General features: G+C 44.1%; 1 protein-coding gene across 4 annotated transcripts in view; it reads left to right on the plus strand.

Moving 5' to 3' along the window:
* Nucleotides 1-17,605, plus strand: part of gigyf2 (GRB10 interacting GYF protein 2) — a 35,449-nt gene that overhangs the window by 4,585 nt on the left and 13,259 nt on the right. For 2 of the 4 annotated variants that reach the window (XM_076294097.1, XM_076294098.1), the window contains exons 6-23: nucleotides 1,049-1,157; nucleotides 1,382-1,422; nucleotides 1,577-1,609; nucleotides 1,706-1,807; nucleotides 2,746-2,957; nucleotides 6,793-6,943; nucleotides 7,083-7,334; nucleotides 7,416-7,615; nucleotides 7,741-7,894; nucleotides 8,498-8,664; nucleotides 8,772-8,866; nucleotides 13,863-14,009; nucleotides 14,200-14,330; nucleotides 14,710-14,813; nucleotides 15,007-15,150; nucleotides 15,245-15,412; nucleotides 15,558-15,821; nucleotides 16,120-16,242. In XM_076294097.1, the coding sequence (XP_076150212.1) occupies nucleotides 1,049-1,157; nucleotides 1,382-1,422; nucleotides 1,577-1,609; nucleotides 1,706-1,807; nucleotides 2,746-2,957; nucleotides 6,793-6,943; nucleotides 7,083-7,334; nucleotides 7,416-7,615; nucleotides 7,741-7,894; nucleotides 8,498-8,664; nucleotides 8,772-8,866; nucleotides 13,863-14,009; nucleotides 14,200-14,330; nucleotides 14,710-14,813; nucleotides 15,007-15,150; nucleotides 15,245-15,412; nucleotides 15,558-15,821; nucleotides 16,120-16,242 (2,597 nt within the window). The remainder of the gene's footprint in view (nucleotides 1-1,048; nucleotides 1,158-1,381; nucleotides 1,423-1,576; nucleotides 1,610-1,705; nucleotides 1,808-2,745; nucleotides 2,958-6,792; nucleotides 6,944-7,082; nucleotides 7,335-7,415; nucleotides 7,616-7,740; nucleotides 7,895-8,497; nucleotides 8,665-8,771; nucleotides 8,867-13,862; nucleotides 14,010-14,199; nucleotides 14,331-14,709; nucleotides 14,814-15,006; nucleotides 15,151-15,244; nucleotides 15,413-15,557; nucleotides 15,822-16,119; nucleotides 16,243-17,605) is intronic. The other 2 variants (XM_076294100.1, XM_076294099.1) reach the window with 2 other exon arrangements.

Genomic DNA, 17,605 nt, shown 5'->3' on the forward strand with positions numbered 1-17,605 from the left:
GTTGATACAAGTGCCAATGTGTAGAAACCTTTTAATCACATACAAATTTTTGTGTTAGCTCAGGTAGTCTCCGCCATCTTGGTCAGACTTTTTTTGTAACTCCCGCCTCCAAACACAAACACGCGAACCTGATTGGTTCTCGAATGGTCCTCATTTGAATGAAGTTAAACTTCCGGCAACTTTGTTTCGCCTGCCTCGGCGAATCGCTCTCATTTCACCGAACCAGGGCAAATTTCGTCTCCATTCAACCTCAATGAGAGCGAGGTGAAATTTCGTTGTGTGGAAACTTACTGTTACCGAAGTCCTTTTAGGCAAGTCCCTCCACTCGGCGGCCATATTGCAACCCTTTTTGGGCACTTAATGGGCATCTATTTCGGCAGAAATGCGTGTGTGCAAGGCTTCACGACACCAACCTTGCTCCAGCAGTGAGATCATAACACATGATTGGCACAATGTCTTCACAACACACCACATGATTGGCTCAATGTATTCACATGCCGACGTTTTGCCGAGGAAGGGCTGGAATATGTGAAGACAAATAAGCCATATCTTCAGCCATCCTTATTAATTGAATAAACACATCAGCTGAAATATAGACTTCAGTCCACTGGTGTTTCTCATCATTACATCTGCAATAAAACCATTCCACTGAGAGCCTACAAATTTAATCCAATTCTTGTCTCAAATTATGTTCGTGCAGGCACCCTGTAAGTCAGATCTGCTTCAGAATATTATTGGGTGTTCTTTGGCCCATGCTACGGCTTTCCACCAAGTTTAATGAAAATTGGACCTGTAGTTTTTATGTAAGAGAAGAGAGGTGAGCTTTGTGATGAGAATATATAAACTATTAAATATTATTGGGATTACTACCACTGCACTGTGTAAGACCAATTAGGTTGTTGTTTTATGCCTTGCTTAGAGAAAATGTGTAAATGATCTTCTCTTCATGTTAGATCTTTTTTATTTGTGATTGTTGGCCACTAACTACATGTCATGTGTCTGTCTGTTTGTCTTGTGTCTGTCTGTCTTGTGTGCATCTGTGGAAAAGGCCGAGGCAGAGGAGACGGAGGGTTTTACCAAAGAAGTTTTGATGATGTGGAGGGAGGCTTTGGACGGGGAGTAAGGGAAATGCATCGCTCGCAAAGCTGGGAGGAGAGGTAGTCCAGCTTCCCCCAACCTACACAAAAAACCAAAACAGCCACATCCTGTTGTTCATCATGTTGATGCTCACCATGTTGGAGAAAAAAACAGTGTTGCACATTTTTGCATGGCAGATGTCTTAATGTTGGTCATTAGCCTAGTTTTTTTTTTTTATTGAAGCTGTGTCCTAACTTGTACGAATCAAGTGACCTTGACACGCTTTGTGTATTTTTCTATCTAGGGGAGACCGAAGGTTTGAAAAGCCTGGACGAAAAGATCCAGGTTTGTATGGATAGATTCAGAGTATGTAATGTTTTTGTGGATGGCACTGAGTACTTTTCTTATGTGTTTAATCCTAGTAAATGATTTTATGATGTATAACTGTGAGAATTGGTCTCTTTTGTTCACCATTCTATCTCCCCTCTCTCATTCACAGAAGCAGCCCCACCTCATTATCAGCTTAACCACAGTAGGTCATTCCCATGAGATCTCTTGAGGGACATTGCTACCTCTCATGATATTTGTTGCCGGTCAGGTCTAATAAGCACTGTTTGTTGTCCTACAGTACGAGCCAACTATGAGGATGCGGTGCCGGGCCTTGTGCGTAAACACGACTTCACACGATCAGAGAGCGAGAACTGGCGCATGTCTCGCGAGGAGCAAAACGGTGAGGAAGATGAGGGGGATTGGCAGCTAGCGGGCTCAAGGTGGGATGGCGACCGGTGGGGTCCTCCCAATCCAGGTGCGCCCGGCTGTCCTCCCCTAACCTGCAAAGTCTGTCCCTCTGCCGAGCCTAACCTCCCTCCTGCAGACAGATGAGGGTGTAGAATGGCGGTTCTGATGAGCAAACAGCATAGTGGACTGAGTTTCATAATGAATGCATTGAGCGTAGACACTAGTCCCCTCCTCTGACAAAACCCCAGTCCTGTGTGCTTTGTGAGCCACACTAACATACGGTGTGGAGATTGTATTTGCTTAGGCGCCTCTGAGATGATGCCAAATGTTAGTGTTGTCAGTTCTCTAGCAGGGCTACAGGTAACCGAGCCATAGTCCAAAACGCATCTTATGTTTAGGGTTGGGTATCTTTTGGGTTTTATCCGATAACGGTGCTAAATCGATACTTTTAAAACGGTGCCGGTGCCAAAACTGTGCCTGAACCAGTACATTGTTTTTGCAATAATATGGTCTAAAGCATGAGTTGCTTTTTTTTTTTATTGATAAGACTAACTCGAACATGCAATCGAACTGTTATATTCAATTTACTATCAATATGTCATTGCTTCTATGCATAAGAAATTTAAAATGGTAAAATAGCTTGCCATGGATGCACACACATTAGCGATGGCGCATGACCTGCAGTGATGCCTGGTGTTTAAAAAAAAAAAAAAAAAATGGCAGAGATTTAACTGGGCACCAAAATCCACGTTGTTATTGATGTCGTTACTAACGTTGGCGTCGCCGCTGGTGCCATATTAGAACCGTGGTTCGGTGCCCAACTCTGCTTGCCAGACTTCCCCCAATCATTGTAGTTTCTTTGGAGATGCATGTTCCAGTGTCCTCTGTAATGACCTCTCTCTGTCCTCTCTCTGCTCCCTGTCTGAGTAGATGTGCCTCGCTCAGCTGGGTGGCGGGAACACCCAGAGCGCCGGCGGTTCCCGTTCGACGCACGGGGGGAGGAGGAGCGGGGTTACCGGCGACCCCGCTCCGGCAGCGGCAGCCTGGATGACGACCGTGACGCCCTGCCTGAGTGGTGCCTGGAGGATGCGGAGGAGGAGACGGGCATCTTTGACTCTTCCGGAGCCTTCCACTCACTCAAGGTGAGAGGCTGCCCTAGTGCAGTGTTATTACGGCTGTGTGAATTATTACATTTTGGAAAACAATGGATACATTTGTCCTATGCGATTCAGGACTCAGTCCACCCTCTACCAAGAATTACATGTCTGACTTCACTTAAGAGGTTTTATGGTAATTTTCCACTGTGGATTTCTCATGCAGAAGTTTAAATTCACTTTAAATAGTTGAATGGAAGCATAGCAAGTGGAATTTAAAGAACTGAAGACAAATGATGTATGTTTTGCTTAAGACTCAGTTATATTTTTCAGCCAATAACGTATTTCATTTCCTCTTTGGGCAGTTCACTTCCCAGCACGTGGCTAAATGTTTGTCACAGTATTTGTGTGATGCGTGACAGAAGCAAGTGTGATTAAAAGCGGTCACATGAGCTTGGGTAATCAGGACTTAAGGTTTGCGTCATACAAGACTGTTTTACTTTCATTTCCCATCTGAATCACTATTTGGTTCCGACATCATGAACCCAACAGCTCTCGTCCAAAAACATTTACTAGCGCAGCCAGCTGGTTTTCACAACCTGTAAACCTTGTCACCATCACCTCCGTTTTAGCGAGGATAAAAAAAATCACACTTAATTCTAACCGTAATTAGTGTAGCTGTGCAGCCAGATGATATAATCAAGGGTAACGTCGTAACGTCCAGGCCTCGGTGAACAATAGAATTTTGTTAAGTTGAGGAGCAAGTGAATAGTAGAATGGCAATATTCTTAGGCTGTTCTGAATAGCGGGAAAATATATATTATTTTACTAGTTGGGGGAAAAACGAGCGGCTCTGGGAGTAGTTGGAACACGACTTAACTGGGTAGGGGTGTGAGGCATTGACCAAAAAAATCCCAATATTTTCTGGATAGCAATATTTTCTTGATGACAAAAAGTTTTGTGACCTTAAAAAGTGTGTTCAAGTTTCATTATACTAGTATCTCATTCTTGCTAATATTATATTATTATTCCTTATTAATGATATTAATTAAAACAACATATTTTTACAGGTCTTATTTATTTACTTCCAACTGATGGATTCAAGCAAAAAAAATAAATAATAGGAAAACACTTCTGCGCCACTGCAAGTATTAATAAAAGGTCAGAGTGATATTAAATTCCATCTGAATTTCAGAGAATGTACATGCAGCTTTGCACACATGTGACCACAAGCTACAACAGCACCTAGAAAGGTTAACGCAACATGGCCTAGTCCGCCTAAGGACCATATTCTATGTATTTAAGGTTTGCTTTTTTGTTGGTGTTTGAAGTGTGATCGAGATGTCAGACAGATTTGGGGATTACTGGATTCTATTTTGGTACAACAAAATAGATAATTTCCTTATAATAGGTGTCAGTGAGAGAACAACACTTAAAGCAGCACTAAAGAAGACCTGCTTTTGGGATCCCCCTACAGTTGAGAAGCGCAATAATAAATGAACTAATGTGCATCTTTGCAACAAGCTATAAACATAACTCCGATACTATTTAGAGAGAATGCACTGAAAGCAGTCTGTAGAAAGAGAGCTATGAATTCCTGTAAGTGGCCTATCTATTTGTACTTTACAGTCTATAGCATATCAGCTCTTTTCCATTTCGATTTCAGAAGGGGGTCAGTGTTCCTACCCGAACAGCAACTTCCTATTGCTATTTTACAAGCGATAAGACCTGCTCAGAGTGCGGCAGTTAGTATGCAGCAAGTATTGTTCGCCCTATTAAGAGTTTATGACATCAAAATTATTTTGGAAACGTTATTTTAAGGTTACTAGTGCAGTCCCCATTTAAACATGCCATTCCTGTAGAAAACCCGTAACCCAATTACATGCCCGCAGTTATGCCGCCTTTAAAAATAGGATGATAGATCATTCCCGGGGGGGTCGCTGGACGGCGAGGGGTGGGTCGCGAAATGATTTCCATAAATCAAATAAATTTGGAAAAAATAAAATTATGAAAAATTATGACTGGATAAGATCACCATTCACTGTAACCACCGCAAGTCATCTGTCAGCCGGCATGGAGGACGCACTGGTTGAGCTGTCATGTGACCGCACTTTAAAGACAGATTTTAATTCCAGGACGCTTGCTGAGTTCTGGATTTCAGTCGAGAGGGAATATCCACAGCTATCCAAGGCCGCGATGGACGTACTGACGCCGTTCTTTGCACTGACATATATTAAAAACAAATACAGATCGCGTCTAAATGTGGAGGATGATCTCCGTGTGGCCGTCTCCACAATTAAACCAAGAATGGACTTGCTGTGTTCCGCGCATAGCGCGCATCCATCTCATTAGATGAGATTAACGCTGAAACGTAGTTGCCAAAATGTAAATTTGCGCAGCAACAATGTACATATGTTTACAACAGTTTGTGGATATTACCCTGACTGAGATATTCTTCTGTTAAAGCAACACCAAAGAATTTGTTGTACATTAAAATATTGTTTGCACATGACAGCAATAATGTGCACTCATGGATATTATTTTTTGACTAAGGTATTCTGCTTTTATCATATAGTAAAGTTCTATATGTAAAATCATAACAGGCTGCTCTGTTCTTTTGTGTTGTCGTTAAGCCCATGTTTGGATAAGCCTAGTGCGTATGGCCGGTGCGCACATTTTATTTTATTTTTTGAGTCACATCCAGGGATAGTGGGGGTCGCCAGTCTCTGGCACGGTTATTTTGGGGGTCGAGGGTTGAAAAGTTTGGGAACCCCTGATGTAGAAGACAAACCATTTTGTAGAAAGATACATCATCATATGAGATTTACAAGTCCAGTCCAGTCTTTCCGGTCTTTGGTAGCATAAGTGACGTCGCTCTGTCTGCCACTCGTTGTCTAGCTGTGTGACACGTCTTCTGAAACGTTGTTAAATACGGGAATTAGCCTATTGCTCGTTTCAATTTAGGACCTTGCAGTCGGAATTGTCGTTCGTTTATTCAGAGTCTCAAGTCTAAAGTAGCCTGGACTATTCGAAGCCTCAGTTCATTGCATACTTTTATATAATTTTGAATAGCCACATACCCGTGTTTGTTGGTGTGTTGTTGCAAAATCCGCGGAATCATTGTATGCAAGCGAACTGCATACAGGGAGTCATTATTGTTGAGGTCAGACATGATAATCATCCAAACATCTTGTGTTTTAACCCGTGATTCAGTGCTGCCAAAACTCCACTTACCCCCTACTGCCTCTGGTCCTGCGCTGTGCTGTGTGAGAGGGGGAGTGGCTACGTTAGAGCGGAGAAAGCCAACGTGTGCTTCTTTTACCGATATATTTAACAATATCTTTTGCTTTTATTATCCAAACAACGTCAAGCTTGGCACTGCACTTACTCGTGCCAGTAGCAAGACCCCTGCCAAGTTTGAAACCGAACGTTTCGAGAGATATGCGGCACACACACATACGCACACACTGTCACACAGACGTTCCAGATAGATAGATGGCCATACATACTGTACCTGTTCCGTCACGTCTTATGACCGCAACAGATCTATTATGTATTACATCTGTGTGCTAAATTCCTGAAGTGTCCTGATCGTTAAGTATTGGTTTTCCTTTCCTGTCAGTCAGCAGTTCCATGATGTGTGACAAGAATTGCGTCATCAAAGCACATGTTTCGTATGCTTCCCACCAAATTTGTACGAAGGAGCATGCTATTTGCTTAAGAGTTTCAGATGCCTTCACCCAACTATACCCCAGACTGTACAGTTCTATAGGAATTGTCGTGGCTTCTTGGTGTTAATAGATCCAAAGTCTGATGTTCTGTCTGGTCTGGACAATGCCTCACAGCTCTCCTCTCCCCCTCCCCTGTTCCTCTCCTCTGGCAGAAGGGTCCTAAGGAGCCCATCCTGGAGGAGGCAGAGCTGGACTTCCGGCCTCTGGAGGAGTGCGAGGAACACTGGGAGAGAGACGAGAGCGAATCAGAGGAGACCAAAGACACGGCCGCGGAGGCCAGGAAGGAGGGAGAGAGGAGGGAGGGTGAGTACTGAGTGTTGTGGAGTTCTGGAACGTAGTTGGTTCATGCTCTAAGCTCATAGATTACTCTGATAACTGAAGTCTGCTGGTATGAATTCACTATAACGTGATGTTTCTCTAAATGCACTGCTTACTTTTTTAGTAGAGGAACTGGGAAAACCAGAGGAAGAAGCGATCACCTCTGCTCCTGTTCCGGCAGCCCCCACCCCTCCAGAGCCCACTGCCCCTTCACCTCTCTCCCCTATCCAGCCGGTAGCAGCCGAGGCCAGCCAACGGCCGGTAGAGAGAGCCCCAGACGTCTTACCCGAGCCCTGCAAAGTACCCCAGCACACCCCCGCCTCCACGGGCATGGTGGAGGGCATCTCACTCCCCCACGTTGCCTCCGCCAGTTCAGGTGAGTGTAATAGTTCCGGTCATGTCTCTGTAGGTGAGTCGGCTAAAACCACTGTGCTGACCTGCCTCTCGTGTCCCTCAGACATGCCTGCCCCCATCCCCACACTACCGCCGCCTCAGCCGCCACAGCCGCCACAGCCAACACTGCCTCAGTCTCTAGAGATACCCGCAGCAGTCCCCACCAACCTACCCTTCACAGCGGGCGTCATGGCACCCATCGGCAGGCCCGGTGCCATGCCCCACGACGCGGATGAAGATGAGGGACTAAAGCACTTTGAACAGGTGGGAGCTTGGAACTGGGAGCCCAGATAGGCCTCATAACGTGTAGCAAATGTAGCTGATTTGAGTTAGAGTATTGAAGGCTTTGTGAATAATCAAATGTGACACTCACTTGCTTCCCCTTTCAGGAAGCAGAGAAAATGGTGGCTTACCTCCAGGACGGGGTGGTGGACGATGAGCAGCTGGCCAAGAGCGCTGAGCGGCCCAAACCAACAGCCTTGCCCATCAGCCACGACGTTGCTTTTAAATGGTTCTACAAGGACCCACAGGGGGAGGTTCAGGGTGAGCAGAGCAGAGCACAGGAGAGGGGCACTGCTCCAGTATCACTGTCCCAGCGTCCAGCAGACCTGCTGAATGACACACATTAAAGGAGAAATCCGGCCATTTTTCACATAGATCACCGTCTCTGGAGGTCACCATGTACTGTCGGTACGAGGGAAAAAACCTGAAAACCATCGGTTTTGCCTAGCTCGAGTTGCTAGTTTCAACAGCTTAAACAGCCAGGCAGCTACAGCGCTACACTCTGGGGGCATGCACGTGACCCCCCATGTTTTTGGTGACCTCCAGAGATGCTGATCTATGTGAAAAACCTGGAAGAGCTTGAAACCTAGCACTTAGCATTTAGACTTTTACATAACCTTTTATGTCTTTCATAATCCTTGTTTGACATCTACTTTTTCTGCAGTAACATGTGCGTCTCATTTATACACATCCCTTAAAAGTAGCAGGACCGTGACCTTGGGTAGCTTTGAGGAATGCATTGATATTGGAGTCACAGTGACCCAATCACTATCAAACTACCCACATTTCCACAGAGCACAGATGGGTTAATGTGATGAGAGGCCTTGTCTGCTCTATGTAACTCCCGTCTGCATCCTTCCTCAGGACCCTTCAGCAATCAGGAGATGACCGAGTGGTTTCAGGCGGGCTACTTCACAATGACGCTGTTGGTCAAGAGGGGCTGTGACGAGGTCTTCCAGCCGTTGGGCGAGATCATAAAGATCTGGGGGAGGGTACCGTTTACACCCGGACCAGCGGCACCCCCACTCCTGGTAAGTGAGCGCACCTCACACGTCTGCACACTCATTGTTTTGTGTGCTCATTCTCCACATCTTCGGTACCAGCGGCTCTCTCACACCGTGTGTGTGTGTGTGTTTAGGGGGATGTTGATCAGGAGAGATTAAAGAGACAACAGGAGCTAACTGCAATCAACCTCTATCAGATGCAGCAGCTGCAGTATCAGTATCTTCTCAGGTAGGTCCAGTGTCCCTGCATGTTAGGGATGCATGATTGTAGGTACGACAATGTATCGGCAGACACAATCCGCATCAGCTGAAGGTATTATTGGCATCAGCCGATATGAACATTTCTGCAGATATTCCCGTCAGATGAATCGGCAAGACTCTTATTGGCACACCTATTTAGGTTTCAGTGGACACATTGTACAAGTCTGTTAAAATGGGATGAAAATGGCATTTTTGGTATATACACCATGGTGTAATGATTACCTTATTTCTCATGAATGAATCTCCATTTTCTTAAAGTTTACATTTAAGGTAGAATGAATGAGTAGGAAAGTGTTATGCCCATATATGCAAGAAGTTCGCCATCATAGTACGAGTAGAAGTAGATATGTAAGTAGTATAATAGGAAAGAAAAAAGATTTGTATATATCGGCAATCGGCCAAAATAAGTTTGACAAGTTTTGCAGAAATTCAATATCCTACATCAGGGCTCTACAGTGCGCCCATTTCACTCGCATATGCGAGTAAAAATGATGGCGTGCGAGTGCAAAAAAATATTTAGGCGCACTGGTGCGAATGACTTCTAACCATGTCAATGTTTGTCTACAAAATACACCGCAACATCGAGAAACATTACTGTGCAAACCATAGAATCACGTCGCGAATGCAGCATAAAAACTACACCTCCCATCAACGTTAGCAGTTTCGCGTTGTAACTCGCTAGTAGTCGCTTCTATCAAATCCAAGAGCGCGCAGAAAAGGCGGAAAGTTAGACTAGCCAGCCAAGATGCAAAGATTGAAGAAATTAGTTCTTCTATCCACCGAATTCATTGGATATAGGAGGAACAGGATGAGATTCTGAGAATGCAGTGAGAGAAGGAAAGGTAACCTAAGGCATAAAAAAAAAAATTCTTCGGTTCCGGTTTCCGACCGACCCTGTCAATTTATGTGCGACCCAAATTTATTTTATGAGCTTGGGGAAGAAATAACACTAAATAGCAACTATAGTAACTATAATTACATTAATTACCCCTTGCGTTATGTATAGGGATGAGCGTATTCTCTCTGTTACAAAGTAGCCTATGCACAGCTGTTCACGAAGACGATTGTTTTCGTCACTTACCAAGGCACTCGCAATTTTGTCCAAACACCGCAACTTTTTCGCAAATTTGACCAATCATCGTAGTTTCACTGTGAAATGTCACCTACCGCAACAGTCCCTCGCGCAGAATATTGAGCCAGATGGCACACTTACTTCTGCACCTTCTGCATATGACGCCAAAGACTGCCCTAAGTGTTCGTTCCTCTGCAGTTTTGATGACAATAAATAGAAGGCTAACGTTAACGATCTGCTTACTTGCATCTCTCAACCTGGTGTTGCTAACCTACCTAGGCTATGAAAGTAAGTTAATTAAGGCCTACTTGGTTTACTGACATTTGAGTAGGCTATGCAACCCATTGGCAAACGTTTACCTGGATATGTCCTTTTAGCTTATGTCATGTTTATGTCAAGCTTATGTTTGCTAGCTTGTGGGCTTAGTTTGAGTAGTGCTACCAAAATCATAGAAATTAATAAAATTGCAAGACATTTACCTCTTCTATGATCCAAGAATAATTTCATTCGAGTTGTTTTTTTTTACATTTATTTTAACTAATGACATGGAAGACATTCCCAATTGCATCCACAAATGCACTATGCAAAAGTGATTTACACTCGTAGCCGAACACAGTGAGATGCAAGCCTTCCAATCCACTCAGAAATGTAATTAGGCTACTCGCACGTCCTTAAAGGGGCAGGCAGTCAATTAGACGTACACCACCAATGTAATGACATTAAACAGAAGTGTAGTCAAATAGTTTAGATCAATATGAAATTACTAGATACTTACTTGGATATTAGTAATTATGCAGGCCACAGACTATGAATTATTAAAAAGATATGAACTTAATATAAATTACAAAATATATGAATGTATTGAAACATATGACATGATACCATCTCTTTAGGTGACCGTCTTTTTTGGACAGTTCTACTATACTGCTTTGTGAATTACCTCAGTCAAAGCATTTTTCACAAATAAAGTAGGCCTACTTTGATTTTCTGTAATCCTTACTGTTTACCTTTTGATTATCCTATTTAATAAGCATCAAGATTATCAGTGTGATTTTGGTCTTACTAACCTTAATTGCCCTAAATTTAAACTATTTTTGCAATTTTCACTTCCTCCCGCAATTTCTCCACAAGAAACAGCTAAAATCACCGCAACTTCCATCCAGGCATTTTAGGTCGCAACAGTCTCAAAAAACCTCGCGAAATCCTGGAGGGATTGATTTTCTACCTACTGTATCCCTTACTGCCACTGGGAAAAAAAAAAAAAATATTCCCTACCGACCCATGGCCTCAACTGACAACCAACAGGAACCAAACCTTTTTTTTTTATGCCTAACATGCCTTTTAGCCCAGTTGACGTATTGGCTGCAATATGCAAAATATAGCTGTAGCGAACAGGCATAAAAGTAGCCTCCCGTAATACTCCCAGGATAAAATATATATATATCCTTGATAGCCTATGTTGGGTTTTGTGGAAGAGAAAATGGACTGTTTTAGTAGTAGTATTAGGCAGTATGCAGTCAGATAGGTCACCATGGGCATATTTGGATTAGCTACAGATGGATTCACAAATAAATAAATTAGCCTACATTTGGCAGGATACTTGATATACAGGGTAAATGCAAATATGGCAATGTATTATATTATTTTACATTAACAAAATGTAGGAAAATAGAACAGACTGAAAATAAAGTAGGCACTGATCTTTAAAATCCTGTTTCCTGTAGCCTAAATGTTGTCAGTCATTCTTAACATTCGCAATTGGTGCACTGGCATGTTTAACTGTTAGCTGCAGTGTAATGTTAGATTATGTGTAAGTTAAGTACAGAAGTGACTGTGCGCCCAAATTTTTGTCTGTGCTCCTAAATTTTTTAACTTGGGCGCACAAGTGCTCCTGGAATTTTTTTTTAGTGTAGAGCCCTGTACATTCCTAATGCATGTTTGTGTGGCCATGAAAATGTTCTACAAGGCTAGAAAATGTTCTAGCCCTAATTCAACTGAGTTAAGCAGAACAGTGGCTGAGACGCTGTAGTGTTGAGTAAGTGTGTAATGCAGTGTTTTTCAACCTTTTTTGTGCCACGGCACCCTTTTGACACTTAAAATGTCCCACGGCACACTAACATCCTGTGTGAAGAAAAAATAAACATACCATAGCCTAAAATTTCAAATAATACACAGATATGGCCTTATTATGGCTTCTATACAAGACCTGCTCAATAAAACAAGCGCCCTCTGTTTCATTTGTAGGTAACTATATCTAATTTAATTGTTGTTATGAACTGGATATGTGATGATTCTGTGAATACTGGATATGGGGTCCCCGTTGTACAATGCCTGCATACCGCAAATAGTGCAATCATACAATCAATGAGAGCATGTGTTTATAAATTCTTTGATTTAACAGTTGCTTTTCTGGACCAGTGAGTAGGGTTGGGCACCGAAACACGGTTCTAATATGGCACCGGTGCCGACACAAACGGTAGTAACTGCATCGAATAACAACGTGGATTTCGGTGCCTCATTTCGGTGCTTAAATAGCGGTTTTTTTTCATCACTGTATGTCATGCGCCATCTCTAACGTCTTGCTCTGATAGCAACACATCCAGATACAGTTAGCTAACATATGATAAACACTGGATGTATAAACCAGAGGGGTGCACCACATGAGTGGACAGTGTTTGACAGCTTGCGTGAGCCCAAGTAGCTTACTTTAAAGCGATATCGCGAGCTCCTGTCAAAATCTAGCAGTGGGCCTAACTACACACAAGCAAAAGGCTATGAAACAAAATCAACAGTAGGCTAGCCTAGCCTATATACAATATCCTTGCTAATGCGCTAACTGACATTTATTTGAAATGTTATCAGCAAAGTTGTAACTTTGTAACTTTATTTTACGGTGTGTTAAACAACATAATGGCATGATATTAATCTTTCATGTGCATGAGGTCCATATAGCATCATAATGAATATGAAGATCATGTTAAAAGTTAGCTGGCAAAAACAAATATGTAGGTTACATACCTGATGTCACTGAGCTGTCAAAGAGGCTACGAAACCATCTCCGTACGTTATCGCTAATTAAACTCAGCTGACTGGTGTTGGCGCATAGCCATAGTTGCTGTTAAAATGCCTTCTGCTGGGAATCTTAACACTTCAACACTGACATGTAGCCTAACATGTTCAAAACTACTGCGTGTTATGGGTTAAGACATACAATTTCTTGAAGCATTTGGCAACACACTGAATTAACTGGAAAGTAGAGTCCCTGTTAGATTAGCTTGCTTGCAAATGCCGTTGTCCATGACCTGGCAGTTTTATGGCAAGCGGTTTTAACATACCTTATGGCAAATCGCCTACACTGGGTAAACTTGAAAGCAGAGCTTACCATTGTGTGTGCATGCATGGCAAGCTGTTTTAACATTTAAATGTATTATTCATAGGAGCAATAAGATGTTGATAGTAAATTGAATATAACAGTTCAATTTCATGTTCAAATTTGTCTCATCAATAAAAAAAGCAATTCATGCTTTAGACCATTTTAATTTAAAAAAATTTAAAAACAAAGTACCGGTTCAGGCACCGTTTCGGCACCGGCACCGTTTTAAAAGTATCGTTTTAGCACCGCTATCGGATAAAACCCAAACGATACCCAACCCTACCAGTGAGTGACATTTGGGTAATTTTCTGTGCCACACCTGATGATCTCTCACGGCACACTAGTGTGCCCCGGGACAGTGGTTGAAAAACACTGGTGTAATGTCTCTGGCTGAGGCGCTGTAGTGATGAGTAAGTGTGTAATGTCTCTGGCTGAGACGCTGTAGTGTTGAGTAAGTGTGTAATGTCTCTGGCTGAGGCGCTGTAGTGTTGAGTAAGTGTGTAATGTCTCTGGCTGCAGGCAGCAGTTTGTGCAGGCGCAGGCCCTGGCCCAGCAGAAAGCAGCAGCTCTCAACTCCGCACCCCCACCTCCACCACAGCCACAGCCACAGCAGCAGCAGCAGCAGCAGCAGATCAACCTGATCCTCCACCAGGCCCTGAAGATGAGGTGAGATTGCCACCGAAACAGTCACCGTAACTTCTCTTTCACAGGAAAATAGCTGGGCCTCTGTCTGTAATGGTGTTATGAGGTTACAAGATTAGGTTGTTAAGATAAGCAAAGTAGGCTGAGGTGATCGCGATCAGCTGCTGTTTGGGTGTCTGTTGCCTCTCTGAAGGGACAGTGTCTCTTTTTCCAGGTCCTCAGAACCTCTGCTGCCGCCTGTCACTCGCTCCTTGTCGGTACCGGACTCTGGTTCGGTGTGGGACATGCAGAACTCCTCCTCTCAGGCCTCCTGTACCCCCAACATGCAGCCTGCACCGCCTAACAGTACGTTTCTCAAACACAAACTCCTGCTCCACCCACGCTTCTCTTTGGTTCCGATGGCAATGTCGTCTAGGTAGAGGGAGATCCGTCAGAGTGGGAATGACACAGATGACTGCTGCAGAACAAGAGTGTTTAAATCTGTGCCAAGCAACCACAGGCTAGAAAGGTCATTTCAGCAGTAGTGTTTGCTTCCGTTTCTGCCAGATGTTCTGAATGCGTGTGCAGGACTTTAAGTGTTCAGGCGTGAGCTGGCATGCTTAAGATTTGAAAATAGACAATGAGGCTACAATATATGTGACGTCCTCATAAATGTCTGATAACTTCAGGCACAGACATTGTTATTGCTATAAGCCCTGACTGTGTGCTTGTGTCTGTGTTGCAGCTGCATGGGAGGGCAGTAGTGTGTGGGATTTGCCTATTGACTCAATGGCACCAGCCTCTACCATGGAACAGATCCAGCAGCTGGAGAAGGCCAAGGCCATGAAGGTGAGGAACACCTTTTCAAGATCAGAGAGCCAACCCTGAAAACTATTCCCATCTCATTATTGATGCAGTCTTTTGGGTTTTCTATTTGATGTCTCAAGGGCTTTGGAGCTGGCACTGTATATAAAGTGTGTGTGTGTGTGTGTCCGTGTACGTGTGTGTGTCCGTGTGTGTGTGTGTCCATGCGTGTCTGCAGTTGGAGCTGGAGCGGCGTGAGGCAGAGCTGCGGGCCAAACGTGAGGAGGAGGAGAGGAAGAGGATGGAAGAGGCTCTCCGAGCCCGGCAGGAGGAAGAGCAGCGAAAGCGTCTGGAAGAGGAGGAGCTGGCGCGAAGGAAACAGGTCCGGAGCCGCAGCATGGTAGCTTTAGTGGATTTTACGCAACATCTTTGGAACATGCTGTCAGGACTGATAAGCACAAATTTGACACCTACAGGAGGAGGCACTGAGGAGGCAACGTGAGCAGGAGGAGGCGCTGCGCCGGCAGAAGGAGGAGGAGGAGGAGAGGTTAGCCCAGGAGGAGGCGCGCCGAAGACTGGAGGAGAGAAGGAGAGAAGAGGAGAAGGAGGAGAGGAGGCAAAGGGAAGAGTTCCTCCGCAAACAGGTAAGACCTCCTAAGGCTGATATAAAATACCAACTGTAAGGTTTGTTCACCCGTCACCTCCAGGGCCCTCAGTAACCCTCCGTATTAAGGCTCTCCTCCATGTAGCGTGGTGTTAATATGGGCTTCTGTGTTACCGTGACTTCAGGAAGAGGAGAGGCGGAAACAGGAGGAGCTGGAGGCCCTGCGGAAGCGCGAGGAGGAGAAGCGGCGCGAGGAGGAGGCGGCAGCGGTGGCGGCGGCGGCGGCGGCCGCAGCCTTGGCACTACAGCAGCAGCAGCAGGAGGAGCAGCGGCGGCGCGAGCTGGAGCTCCAGCGCCAGCAGGAGGCGCAGAGGCAGCGGCAGCAGCAACAGGAGGCCCTCCGGCGCCTGCAGCAGCAACAGCAGCAGCAGCAGCTCGCCCACATGAAGGTAGCGCACACACACACACACACACACACACACACAGGTGGCTGTTACTGCAGGCGCGGTGGCAGGGGGAGAGTGTGTGGTGGTGTTTGGGGTTAGTGCTTTCTACTGACACGATGGGACTGAATGCTTTCTTTCCATGGTCATTGCTCATGACTCAATCAGTGCACTTGCTAGCCATAGCACATTTGGGTCTGAACAGGAAATTGAAACTAGAACAGGAAAAGACGTTTGTGTGTGTGTGTGTGTGTGGTTGCACACCAAGGCTGACTTGTTGCACTTTCTCTGCAAACCTTCACAGCTCCCCTCTTCTTCGAAGTGGGGTCAACAGTCTGCCTCCCTGACTTCCCAGTCCCAGAATGCACTGTCACTCGCTGAGATCCAGAAACTGGAAGAGGAAAAAGAACGCCAAGCACGACAGGAGGTCAGCAGTCAGAATGGTGTTCAAGTGTGTGTGTGTGTGTGTGTGTGTGTGTGTGTGTTACCCTCTTTCCACTGACGCTAACTATGTGAGTGTAGTGGGCTGCTGTTAGCACCTTTTAAGGGCTGTTTTGATTTTCCTTGGGCTATGCACCCACCATAGAGACATCATTACATCAATAACTGGGTTTCCATCCATGCTAGGGCTGGGATAAACGATTAATCTAGCGATTATTTTTTCGATGCATCGATTAATCTAACGATTCATTTTTTCAGTCCGATTCGATTTCGATTCGATTATCTCCTCATTAATTGACTAATAGCAACTTATACATGTTTATTTACATATCTGAATTAATTAAACATGAATTCTTTAACATTGCAATATATGTTTATTGCTCTTAAGATTCCAAAATAAAAGACTATACAAGTGCAAAGTAATGCATTCTTAGTCAAAGGTAGCATTCAATAAAGTTCAGTAGGCTAGTGTATGTCTAATTGAGTGCCTGTCATTTTAAGACGTTCGTGAGGGAATCCTTGCAATTAACACAGACAGACATTTTATTAAATAACATTTTAATAGCCTCCCTTAGAACACCAGAGGATTACAATATAATATATCTATTATTTTATATCCTGATATAAAAATATTTTTCTGAATGACTGATATTTATGACAGCACACTTTATGCAGATTAGCCTATAGCCTAGGCCTACTATTTTTTATTACAACTCTTACCTCTTTAATTCAGCTGTCTGGTTGAAGCCTGGAAATATTGTAAACAAAGTAGCATATCTTAGCCTATCATAGTCTACTGATTGGACTGTTCAGTTTCCCCATGTGTGTTTAAGTTTCAGTAATACTTGTTCTCCTTGGGACAGGCCCTTTTGGGAAACGTTGGTATTGAGATGATCAGTCAACTTCAATGCATGAGTTTTAAACAAATATGTGCAGCATGCTAATTATGCTAAGCGGATTTAATAGTAATTTAGCTAGTCGTCTTCTATGCGTCCTTGCTTTCACGATTGTGAATGTTTTATTTAAGTCGCGCGTGTTCATTGAGCAGGAGAGGGAGGGAGAGTGAGAGGGAGGGAGCGCAAGAGAGAGCGGGGCAAGGAGAGGGAGTTTACTTCTATACTGTTTGGTAAAGTTGCACACATAGTCTACAATGAAAGCAAGGAGAGGTATGAAATTATTATTTATTTATTTATTTGTTTTTGGACAAAGTAGGCTACCGATAAGTAAAGCCGGAGTTGTGGGTTGCTTTTGCGGCCGCATAAGCTGCAAAGCACTGCGTGAAACACTAGAAAGGGTGTGTCGCGATTCTGCCTTTTCACACTGCGACACAGTATCGTGGATATGAATGT

Source organism: Alosa pseudoharengus, unplaced genomic scaffold (genome assembly GCF_046254945.1).
Source record: "Alosa pseudoharengus isolate Yale_2024_CS ecotype anadromous, Long Island Sound unplaced genomic scaffold, YU_APseudo_1.1 YU_APseudo_1.1_scf_2, whole genome shotgun sequence".
NCBI classification, from domain to species: Eukaryota; Metazoa; Chordata; class Actinopteri; order Clupeiformes; family Clupeidae; genus Alosa; species Alosa pseudoharengus.